The sequence below is a fragment of the Scaptodrosophila lebanonensis genome, unplaced genomic scaffold (assembly GCF_003285725.1).
Source record: "Scaptodrosophila lebanonensis strain 11010-0011.00,11010-0021.00 unplaced genomic scaffold, SlebRS2 tig00000110-arrow-arrow-pilon, whole genome shotgun sequence".
In the NCBI taxonomy this organism is placed as follows: Eukaryota; Metazoa; Arthropoda; class Insecta; order Diptera; family Drosophilidae; genus Scaptodrosophila; species Scaptodrosophila lebanonensis.
In genome coordinates, this window is record NW_022060573.1 from 743,186 (window position 1) to 755,220 (window position 12,035).

Here is a 12,035-nt window from a genome sequence, read left to right on the forward strand (position 1 = left end):
AAGCGGTAGCACGCGTGGTAAACAAAAGAATTGCGATAGCACTGAGTGTTTCTTAACGGGGTCACCAATGTAGGAAGTTGGAATATTCCCTACTGAATATATAATGCGGATGTGTTTAACATAAAACAATAGGTACTTTATTAAATGTTTGCTGTAACGGCGTACCAGCAAGCTTGCCTCGTGGAGATCGATTGTCCATCATAATATATCGGAACTAGGTGTTCAAATTAGTTGAGTATGATTAGCAAAAGATGGCGCTGTTCAGAGAAGCCACATCTTCTCGATCAGTGGCGCGCTCTGTTGGGTGGCCAAAAATGTTTCCAGTAGTTGGCGCAAGAGGGAGCTGTACGGTACGAACTGTGGCGACTCTGAACATCGCCATCTTTTGCTAATCATACTCAACTAATTTGAACACCTAGTTCCGATATATTATGATGGACAAACGATCTCCACGAGGCAAGCTTGCTGGTACGCCGTTACAGCAAACCTTTAATAAAGTACTTATTGTTTTATTTAAACACATCCGAATTATATATTCAGTAGGGAATATTCGAACTTCCCACAGAACTGCCTGACGTGTTGGTGATCTGCTTGTTTGGCGAACTGCTTGCTTTGATGTTGTCCGTCGAAAAGCAGTGTGCAGTGGTCGGCGTTCTTCCACGTGTTCACTCACCCACTCATGGGTTTCCGATCGTTTGGGTAGGCTTGCACCACTAAAGATATGCATCAGTTGTGTCGTGGTCGTGATTCCCTGGAGATCTGCTTGCATCCGCAGTTGTTCACTTGGTATACCAGCAATGACATGCTCGACCATTTCATCTAAATCGATCTGGAAGCCTATGGAAAGTGAGACCTTGTTGCTGAAGTAGCTGTTAAAACTCTCGGTAGGTAGCCACTCTCGTTGCTCAAACTTGCGTTGGAAAGCACTTTTGCTTTCTTTTACGCCAAACGTGTCTCTTATATTTTGCAAAAGTTGATCCACCGAAACATTAGTGTTGTCACCAGCATGTAACCAATCGTATGCTGTTCCTTTTAACTTGCAGAGTATGACTGCACGTAGCAGTCCATCGTTGAGTTTAAAAATTTTTGCGACATTTCTGACTTGCTTAATCCAAGCATCTGGTGCGTCATTCCCATCGTACTCTTTCACTGCATCGGCCAGTATGTTGAACACAAGACAATTTGAAATCGAGTTATCGGTTTTTTCAAGTTGTTTCTTTTTCAATGCTTCATTTTCTTTTTCTAGAAGGTGAATCTTTTTCTACAGAGCTGCAACGGTTATTATGTTGTCAGCTTGGCCGTTGGCGTCTGTCGAAGAATTTTCGCGATCATTATTGTTGTTGTTGCTCTCGAACTGTACGTTTTGTGACACATACACACCAATGTCAGCGGCACCATAGTTATCTCTTTCGCACTCGTTTGGGTTTTCGCGCGAATCGTTTACTGTTGGCGACGATTCGGCGGCATTCCTTAGTTGTGCATTGGATATTATTTAAAGGCACTGCTTTTGGACGAACTTAAAGACTGGACGCAATTGCTTTGCGCTGTAGTCGCTCTTGTCGTTTAAAATGTACTTTTATATGCATTAAGCAAATTCTCACACATTGGACTTGAAAATTGTAGGCTTTGTTGAGTATTATCTCACTTCTGAATTTGTGGTGGGGCTTGCACCACAAGTAAAACACACGACCGCTCCGTTTGCCAATCTGTTTAATACTGTCCTTTAGTATTCAAAATCATTCGATGTTACATATCATTCGATCATTCGATATCACATATGCTTACGTATATACTCATACTTATACTACTACAATACATATGTACATCTCCCCGCAACGCGAAGCAGAATATGCGTAGGTCCGCTTTCGGTTTCTGCTTTACTATCGCTTACGCAGTTGTTGCCTAGCGAACTGCAAACTTTTGGCATTTTGCCTTTGAAATTAACAGGCGTAAATGATCAAAACGAAAGAAGAACCGCGAGCCAATGACTTGCAGTTGTTGTTGTTTTAAAAATTTGATTTAAAGCCATAGAACATTATTTATTACAATCAAACAACAGTGCTCGATTGTTACATACGAATGTACATACATGCTATATATGTACGTACACAGGCATACTTGTAGATACATACATATTTATGTACATATGCATGCATGTTTCTCTTTACTTTTTCAACCGTACGTAGAGAACCGCACACATAGACACGAACTGTGGCTTGTTCTGTGTGTGAGTGTGTGTATATGATGTCCCCAACTATTTGATATTTGCGTTCTTTGTAATTTGTTGTTGCTGCATAAAGTTACTAATGAAAATCCTAATGCCAAATGTTAAATAATTTTTAATGAATTAACATTTCTTGCTCTGTCAGTGCAAGACGAATGACCATACATACATACATAGATGTGTACATATGTATGTATGTGTGTACATTCACACATTAGTGTCTCACATTTTGCTTTGGCTATTTTAATCATTTGCACACAACTACACGAACAGCTGCTTGTATATACTATATGTGTGTGTGTATGTATACTAAGTTGTCCCCAACTGTTTGATATGCATTTTATGTTTTTTGTTCTGCTTGCATTTGTAAAGCGAGATAGTATTTCTATAATTTGAAAATCCTTGAATGCAAAGTTGTAGAGTTAGTTACGTAGATTATATTACCCAAATTTTAAATCGATCGGACAAAATGTATAACACAAAATTATCATTTGAAAAAGTGAATAAATATTTAAACCCCACTAATTCAAGCTCCAAGACCCAAAAACCAAGTATGCAGTTTTTCTTGTATCCTTTAGGAGAGTATACACACTAAGTTTGAAGATGAATCAGATGAAAATTGTAGATTTTTCATACAAACGTTGGAGCCCGTTTTCCACCATTTGGAGCTCTAATTTTCCAAAACCCCTTCTTAGTGCTCACCTACACTATGATAGGATACTTGAGCTAAAATAAAGAAGGAGGCATGGCAGACCCCACAAATATATACTTTTTTCTTGATCAGGATGACAATCCGAGATTTTGAACTAAAATTTGGTAGTCACATCCAGTTAGTGAATTTATATCCGTATATCAAGTTTCATTATGATAGGTTGAAAGAAAGCTTTAGCCATATAACCAGGCCCAAATTGTATTGCTGCTTTGACATAATTATGTAGTGCACACATACATACATATGTACAAGTACACAAACACGCATAGACACGATTCTGATGTAAATGTAAATTTATGTATGCATGTATGGAATGTTTTATATTTAATTTAGTTAATTAATTAAATTAATTAATTAATTAAATTAATTTAATACCTTTTTTGTAGGGTGGTACAGGGTATTTAAGAGTTGAGCCCATTGAGCATTCTTTTCTTGTTTCTTGTCTAATGTAATGGTAATACTTAAAACATATTTTCAGGTCTCCAATTGGTTTAAAAATCGCCGGCAAAGAGATCGTGCAGCGGAGCATAAGGAGTAAGTCATTTATTTAATAACAAATAAGTAAATTATATTTGGGATTTGTTTCTTTAATAATAAATACACATGCATTTATATTAAATAAATAAATGCAAAAGTAAAATTTTTAAAAAGTTTTTTATAGCTGAGTAATAGTTATACTCTGTACATGAAATGTGAGTGTATGAATGTTAATGAGCGTCTATTCGTGACTGTGTGAGCATGTTTGCAGTTAACCAAAGCACCAACATCAACAACAGCTGCGGCCAGCGTTTGGGTAGCAAATATATTTATGGCTATAACTTCTTGTTAAATCTATCATAGTGAAACTTGGCCACATGGACACATAATAACTAACTGGAGTATTTCGAAAGCAGTTCGAAGCAGTTCGAAGCAGTTCGAAATTCCAAGACTTACGGGAGTTAGAGAAAATTACGATTTGCGGGGGTGTAGGGGGTGTATAGAAAAAAAAAACTCAAAGTCGTACTTTCTCGGCCTTAGGAGAATCTGGATACCAAGTTTGGTTATTCTAGCTCTTATTCTTTCTGAATTCCTTGCGTTCATACCGACAGACGGACGGACCGACGGGCAGGCAGACGGACGGACAGACGGCTATAACGACTCGACTTGTCATCCTGATCAAGAATATACATATATACTTTGTGCTTTCGCTTTGTGTACAGGGTATAAAAATCCCCAAATCAGTAGGCCTGTTTTAGTCAAAGTCATGTAAACTAAATTGTTAACAGTTTATCTGTTCCATGGTAAGAAAAATTAGTCGTAAAAATGCATAAAACATGGAACAAACCATTACATAAACGCAAAATTGTAAGTCAATGTACTTACTATGTATCTCTTTTTAATATACCTATGCCGACTTAGTGGCAAACTATTACTTGGTCGGGCCGCCTGATTTACTACATGGAACCATTAATGGAACATCTTTTCGACATCTGGATGCAACCTCTGCCGTTCCCAACGCTACTTAAAGTCATATACACCTGTGGCTTGCTTTTTTTCATTTTGCTGCCCGTGCTCTATCCGTTCATGGTTGTTATCTTCTATTACGGGATATTCCAATACGTGAGCGAAAACCAGTTTTTGGTGGAATTCTCACAGAATTGGGATCTGCTAGGCGCTGTTGCAAATTTATGGAGCTTTCAAGTTACAAATAGAAAGTATTTGTTGTTTGTCACCATGTATATTGATCGGTATAGAGTAATTATAACTGCTATCTCATCAACAATTGATTATATGCGCATGGCGCTATGCTTCGTATTTAGTTAAAAAGTCTTGAAAAACTTACCGACCCATCAGGTATTTATATATATTTGATCACATATATCAACATTTTGTGCTTTATGTATAACATAATTGAGAAAATAAATATTTGACAAATGTAACTGCAAAATACCGCTTCCATTTTAACAAAATCAAGAATGAAAAGCTAGAGTCGAGAGCGCAGTTCTGAAATACCTTGTACCTACTCACACAAAAAAATGTGTATATTCTGTACATTAAATGTACAGGAGTATATTAGGTTTGCGCGAGCTGAAAAATGTAACAGGCAGAAGGAGGCGTGGCAGACCCCACAAAGTATATATATTCTTGATCAGCATGACGAGACGAGTCGATCTAGCCCTGTCTGTCTATCTGTCTGTCCGTCCGTATGAACACCTGGATCTCAGAGACTATAAGAGATAGAGACACCAAATTTTCCACAAAGATGCCTTATGTGTGTACGCTGTGCAAGTTTGTTTTATTATACACACATACACTCATAATTTTTCTACACATATGTACAGAGTATTTCAAAGTCGGGACACCCGACTTGAGCTTCTTTACTTGTTATACCCTGTACCCAAGGGGTTAAAGGGTATACTAGTTTTGTGCGAATGTATGTAACAGGCAGAAGAAAGCGTGGCAGACCCTACAAAGTATATATATTTTTAATCTTTTTATACTCTGTACATAAAATGCACAAGAGTATATTAGGTTTGCGGGAGCTGAAAATGTAACGGGCAGAAGGAGGCGTGGAAGACCCCACAAAGTATATATATTCCTGATTAGCATGACGAGACGACAAATGCAACTGCAAAATACCGCTTCCATTTTATCAAAATCAAGAATGAAAAGCTAGAGTCGAGAGCGCAGTTCTGAAATACCTTGTACCTACTCCCACAAAAAAATGTGTATATTCTGTACATGAAATGTACAGGAGTATATTAGGTTTGCGCGAGCTGAAAAATGTAACAGGCAGAAGGAGGCGTGGCAGACCCCACAAAGTATATATATTCTTGATCAGCATGACGAGACGAGTCGATCTAGCCCTGTCTGTCTATCTGTCTGTCCGTCTGTATATATTCTTGATCAGGGTGACAAGCCGAGTCGATATAGCCATGTCCGTCCGTCCGTCTGTATGAGCGCAAGGATCTCAGAAGGTACAAGAGCTAGAATTACCAAACTTGGCATCCAGGTTCCCCTAAGCCCTAGGCAGGTCAAGTTTGTTTTTTTTATTTTGATACACCCCCCACTCCCCCGCAATTCGTGGTTTTTCTTATAACTTCCATAATTCTTGGAATTTTTAAAGCAATTTTGGTAGTTACATCCAGTTAGTGCTTATGTGTCCGTGTGCCAAGTTTCATCATGATAGGTCAATTCTGAAGAAAGTTATAGCCATAAGTAAAATCGCTGCTCATGCGCTGCCTGCAGCTCTGTCGGCAGAGCTGCCCGCAGCTGTTGTTGATGTTGCTGCTTTGGTTCAACTTTGTGCTGCATATATACACGTACGTGATGTAAATGTATGCTGTTAAAACTGAACATAAACATGTATTCTAATTTAATTGAATTAATTAATTCATTTTTTTTAATAATTTAATTTTTTTTAATTTTTTTTTTAATTTCTTTTTTGTGGAGAGTACAGGCTATTTTACTGTCGGGCTTGCTCGACTGTAGCGTTCTATCTTGTTTGAAATTTTTTTTTGGAAAATGAAATATGGGAGTTTTCTTGTATGTAATGGGTCACAAAAGGGAAACCGCGTCAACAGCCCACAGCCCAAACGCCAAGAGCTCTGAAGCTGAAATTTGGACTCAAGGATCCTATCCTAAGAAGGGATTTTGGAAAATTCAAGCTCCAAAGGGGGGGAAACAAAATCCAATTTTTTTTTGAAAATTCTGCATTTCTGCACCGATCAACTTTAAATTTGATTTTTTTTTTAATCTCTAAAAGAATACAAACAAAACTACATACTCGGGTTTGTGGTGGAGCTTGAATTATTGGAGTTTTAATATTTATTCACCTTTTCAAATGAAAAGTTTGTGTTATTAAAAAATTATAAAGAACGCAAATATCAACTAGTTGGGGACATCACATACACACACTCACACACACAACAAGCAACAGTTCGTGTCTATGTGTGCGGTTCTCTACGTAAGGTTGAAAAAGTAAAGAGAAACATACATATGTATGTATGCCTGTGTATGAATATAGCATGCATGTACATTCGTATTAATGTATACATTTGGCAATCGAACACAGTTGTTTGATTGTTGATCGCTCAGATCATCCAAAGTTGCCGGTAAGCCAAAGTGAAGGGGTCCCTTGTCGCGACGATCCAACCAAAGATGTATGTATGTATATAAGTAACCCTTGTACTTATATGCACTAACGCACTGGCTTATGTATGCACTGAAGAGCACCGAAACAAAATAAAATAAACTGCACAAATTGACTTCCAATTTTCAAGTGCTTTATTGCTAGCCATGCAAGGCTTAGCATACGTATAACATAATGTGGACATTAATTTAACAGCGACCAAGAGACTAACATAAACAGCTGTCATTACAAATTAACATTTATGAGCGCTTACAATTAATTACTTACAAACGGCTTAAGTCTACAATTCAATAATAATTCAAACAACTTATATCTACAATTCAGATTATTTCAACAAACTTAAGTTGTCCTCGTGGACGAGTACGATTGTTTCGGTCTCCAGATTTGGCCAACCTATTGCCCACTTTTGGCGCTGCTGCAGGCTCAGCAAATAGTCTTTTGACCAGTCTGCCCAAAACCGCTGCTTGATGCCTGAGATCAGCTGCCAGCGTTGCAAGTAGGTCAGCCTGTCGTCTCTCACGGGCTGCCCTGAACCGGTTGGCAGCGGCACGAGCGTTCCGCCTACGAGTAGGTGAGCTGAAGTTATCGCCTCGCCGTCGTTGGGATTCGCTCCGTCCACCACGATTGGCCGCGAATTGAGGATGGCCTCCACCTCTACTAGTACGGTTGCTAGCTCGTCCTGCCGCAGCTTGGCGCTTCCTATTGCCTTGAGGAGGAGCCCCTTTGCCGACTTTACCGCCGCTTCCCATAGGCCGCCAAAATGCGGCGCTCGAGGGGGAATAAACTGGAACGTTATTCCCTTTGTGGCATCATACGACCTGATGGCATTCTGGTTGCTGATGAAAGTGGCCCGGAACTCCTCCAGCAAGCGCGCTGCACCCACAAAATTGGTGGCATTGTCGCAATATAGCCGCTTGACTGCTCCACGGCGACCCACAAACCTGGATAAACACATTATAAAAGAATTAGCAGTCAAGTCAGAAACGATATCAATGTGCACAGCTTTGGACGTAAAACAAACAAAGACGGCAACTTACATCTTAACTGGCGCTTTCCCACGTATTCCCAGCGTGACTGGAATTGGACCACAAAAGTCCACTCCGCTGACTTCAAACGGCCTACATCCATGTAGCCGATCAGCAGGTAAATTTCCCATTATTTGGTTGGCTAGTATTGGCTTGTATCGAAAACAATGCACACACTGCCGAACGTTTACCAGCCAAGTATTCTGGCGAAGAATAGCCAAGAGCGCACGGGGGCCTGCATGGCAATTGGTAAGGTGCAAGTATCGCAGATATAAATTAACAAATCGCCATACTTTTGGCATGGGTAATGGGAATTTCGCATTGTGGGGCAACGGCGCTTTGAGTAAACGGCCGCCAACTCGTACCAACATCAAAGTTCGCTTTCCATACTGATACGGACTCAGAAATGGATTAAGCTTTTGGTACGACGGTTGCAGGATCACCGACTTGTCTAATTTGACTATTTCGGCTGCGAGAGCAGTATGCTGGATCACGTGCACAATAGCCAAAAAGGCGAAGTGCAATTCAGTCGAAGTTGGCACAAGCGATACGTGTCCTGACCCCTTTCCGTTTATAAATCGAAACATGTACGACACTATGCGGAGAATTTTTAAGTACGACGACGACCTTTCAATTAAATCCAAAATTGGATTTGAAGCATTATCGGCCGCGATGAGAACCGTCGCATTCTTCCGCTTCTCCAGCACTGATTGCTCTTTGGTCAACTTAATGTGAGAATTAGTTGGCCAAAGGTTCTGGTCATTCTGTAAAAACTTTGGACCACCAAACCAATGTGAATCAATCAATTCTGCAGTGGTACAACCATGCGAAGTTAAGTCAGCTGGATTTTCTGCAGTCGGTACATGGCGCCAAGTGGCGTCTGATGTCAATTCCTGTATGGTAGCAAAATACAAATACAATACAAAATACAATTTGGTCAACAGGCTCATGGATAAGATGCCGAAATTTTTCCCACAATTTTGCGAGCACGTGTGCTGCCCACAATTCTATGCGTGACACCGACTTTGTTTTCAGAGGCGCTGCTTTCGACTTTGCAGTCAGCAAATTCACAGTTACTGTGTGCTCCGGCTCATTTCGGAGGTAAATGCAGCACCCATAAGCCCTTGTCGATGCGTTAGCAAAGACATTTTGTGCCTTTGGTGACGCCGACATATCGGGGAATGCGTATCGCCTCAATTTCATGAAATGACTGCGTAATTGATTGCAAGTCTGACAGCAAATGGTCAGGAATTTGGTCATCCCAAGCAGATTTTTGAAGCCAAATTTCTTGCATCAGAATTTTTGGTCGAGTGATAATCGGGCAAAGTAGACCAATCGGGTCGTACGATCTGGATATAAACGATAAAATCGAGCGCTTGGTGGGGGCAATGTCTATCGAAATGTTCGACATCGAATATTTAAAAGCGTCTTCACGCGGGCTCCAAATGAGCCCCAACGTCTTCGTATCCTCCTGATGGCCGATCACCATTTCGTCAGAAGGCGACGCTTTAAATGTTTCACAATTTGATGCCCATTTCGTTAGGGTGAAACCGAACGATTCGAGGACTGAAACTAGCTCATTCCGTAGCATTCGCAATTCTTCCACTGTGTCTGCTCCAGATAGCAGATCATCTACATAGAAATCGCTAGCCAGCGACTTTGATGCCAAAGGATGCGAAACTGCATGTAGCTCACTCAGGAACTTTAAGCAGCGAATTGCCAAAAAAGGTGCCGAAGCAGTACCGTATGTTACCGTGTTTAAACGGTACAATTAGAGTGGTTCAGTGGAGTTGCTTCTCCAAATAATAAGTTGGAAATTGCGATGCGATTCGTTGATTTCGACTTGTCGGTACATTTTTGCAATGTCTGCCGACAGGGCGAATGGATGAAGTCGAAATCGCAACAATGTTGAGTATAGACATGGCTGTATGGTTGGACCAACCATCAGGATGTCATTTAAAGACAATTGTGACGACGTCTTGCTAGACGCGTCGACTCTCAACTTTGTTGATGTGCTTTGTGGCCTTAGCACGCATTGGTACGGTATAAAATAATGCGGCTCTCTCGGTACACTATTCTCAATGGCACTCATATGGCCCAACGAAATGTACTCTTTCATAAAGGTAATGTACATCGACTGTGTATCAGGCTGCTTTGCCATTCTTCTTTCCAGAGCCAAAAACCGCCTTAAGGCTGTCTCATACGAATTTCCGAGACTTTTGGGACTGGATTTGAATGGCAACGAAACAGTCAGCCTGCCCGGGGGTAAGCGATTGACCGATTCGAGAAATGTTTTCTCGCAAAGCACTTGTTCTGGGGTGTACAAACTCTGATCGGACAAATTTGGAACTTCTTCCAACTCCCAGAATTTACGGATGAGACTATCTAGTTCCTGATATTCTGGATTTGACAAAGACCTTTGATTTAAGCTCACGAGCGATGTTGACGGCAGCTCAGTTGACCCCGCAGAACGGCAACGGCCAGCTACAATCCAGCCAAGTGCCGTAAATTGCAAAGCCGGCGAGTCACTGGTACCCTTTATTTGCCCTTCTCATAGCAAATCAAAAAATGCATCGGCCCCAAGTAGCAGATCTATGCGTTGCGGCCGATGGAATTGCGGATCTGCCAAGTCACAACCGTTAGGCACGTCAACGTCTACAACCACTTTCTCAGGCTGGTACGAAGAAATATTCAAAATTGCAAATTCTGCCGTCAGCTCAAATTTGTCAATTCGAGAAGCTATAGAAGTTTGAACGATATGACGTACTTCAGACTTTCGTTTGCCTATGCGCTCCCTCTTAAGCTTCAGGACTCTGGCCAAGTCCTCGGTCATAAAATTGACCTGCGAACCAGAGTCTAAAAGTGCCCTGGCTAATTGGTAGGAACCTGACTGGTCCATTACCTTAACAATTGCTGTTGCTAAAATTACTTGGTCAGTCACTGTCGTGGCGTGGTTTACCGCCGACGTTTGCGTTGGTACTGCCGCTTGTGCTACCAACGTATGACTAGAAGCCGCAGCTTGCGAAATGTTCGAACTATATTCGTACTTGTGCAAGAGCGTGTGATGCGGCTGCGAACAGACTCTGCAACAACCAGACTTGCAGGATTTAGTCGTATGACCTTTTCGCAAACAGTTTATGCACAACTGGACCCGTTTCACAAATTTAAAACGCTCATCTCTAGCGATAGCTGAGAATTGAGGACATACTTGTATGTAGTGGTCGACTGACAAAACGGACACTTAGGGGTCAATGGCTGACTTGGCTGTGCAACTCCCAACGCCGTTTTACCATTCCTTTTTGACCCACCATAACTTGGCTTCATACGCCGGCTAGGCGATGCCTCCTCAGCAGATAGATGCTGGTAGCGTTTATTAAGAGTGGCTTCCCAAGATGGAAGTTGACTGTAGTCGAGGCCCTCTTCCCATTTGGGTCGAGTGATGGAGTCAACTTTACCCATAACCAAATGTATGAGAATGACGTTTGCTATTTGCTTCTCATCACCCAATGACAACAGCGATTCATAAATTGCCCTTACATTATCTATTAGGGAGCGCAAAGATGAAGCAGACGGCCCTTGCATTTTGGGCAAGTCGAACAGCTTGGACACGCTGTCGAAAACGATTAGGCAACTATTGTCATACACTCGTTTTAGTGCTGCTAGCACCTTTGGATAATTGCCATCAGTCACTTGATAAGCTTTCACTGTGCCAACCGCTTCTTTGTCCAAACAAGATAGCAAGTGATTAAATTTCTCTATGTTCATCAGAGATGCGTCATGGTCAACCAATTTTTCGAACAGACCAATGAAATTTTTGTACTCCGAATAATCGCCACTGAATTTTGGGAGTTTCATCGACGGCAGCTGCTTGCTATGGCAACCTGATCCAAACATTGTAGAGTTTGCCAGGCTATCCCTCTGAGGCTTAGGCCGAACACCTTT

General features: G+C 41.1%; 2 protein-coding genes across 2 annotated transcripts in view; both read left to right on the top strand.

Moving 5' to 3' along the window:
* The window catches only part of LOC115628177 (protein sine oculis), a 91,129-nt gene that overhangs the window by 42,888 nt on the left and 36,206 nt on the right, over nucleotides 1-12,035 (top strand). The window contains exon 5 of the mRNA XM_030524164.1: nucleotides 3,415-3,470. Coding sequence (XP_030380024.1) covers nucleotides 3,415-3,470 — 56 coding nt within the window. The remainder of the gene's footprint in view (nucleotides 1-3,414; nucleotides 3,471-12,035) is intronic.
* LOC115628178 lies at nucleotides 4,225-4,757 on the top strand. Its single transcript, XM_030524165.1, has 2 exons — nucleotides 4,225-4,280; nucleotides 4,335-4,757. Exons 1-2 carry the CDS (start codon nucleotides 4,239-4,241, stop codon nucleotides 4,737-4,739), a joined length of 447 nt encoding a protein of 148 aa, XP_030380025.1. The 5' UTR covers nucleotides 4,225-4,238; the 3' UTR covers nucleotides 4,740-4,757.

What these genes read in the sequence shown, in the direction of transcription:
- LOC115628178 (XM_030524165.1), top strand. Translation starts at nt 4,239, where the DNA reads ATGCATAAAACATGGAACAAACCATTACATAAACGCAAAATT. An exon ending in CATTACATAAACGCAAAATT is followed by an intron (nt 4,281 to 4,334) that starts GTAAGTCAATGT and finishes ATGCCGACTTAG; the next exon opens with TGGCAAACTATTACTTGGTC.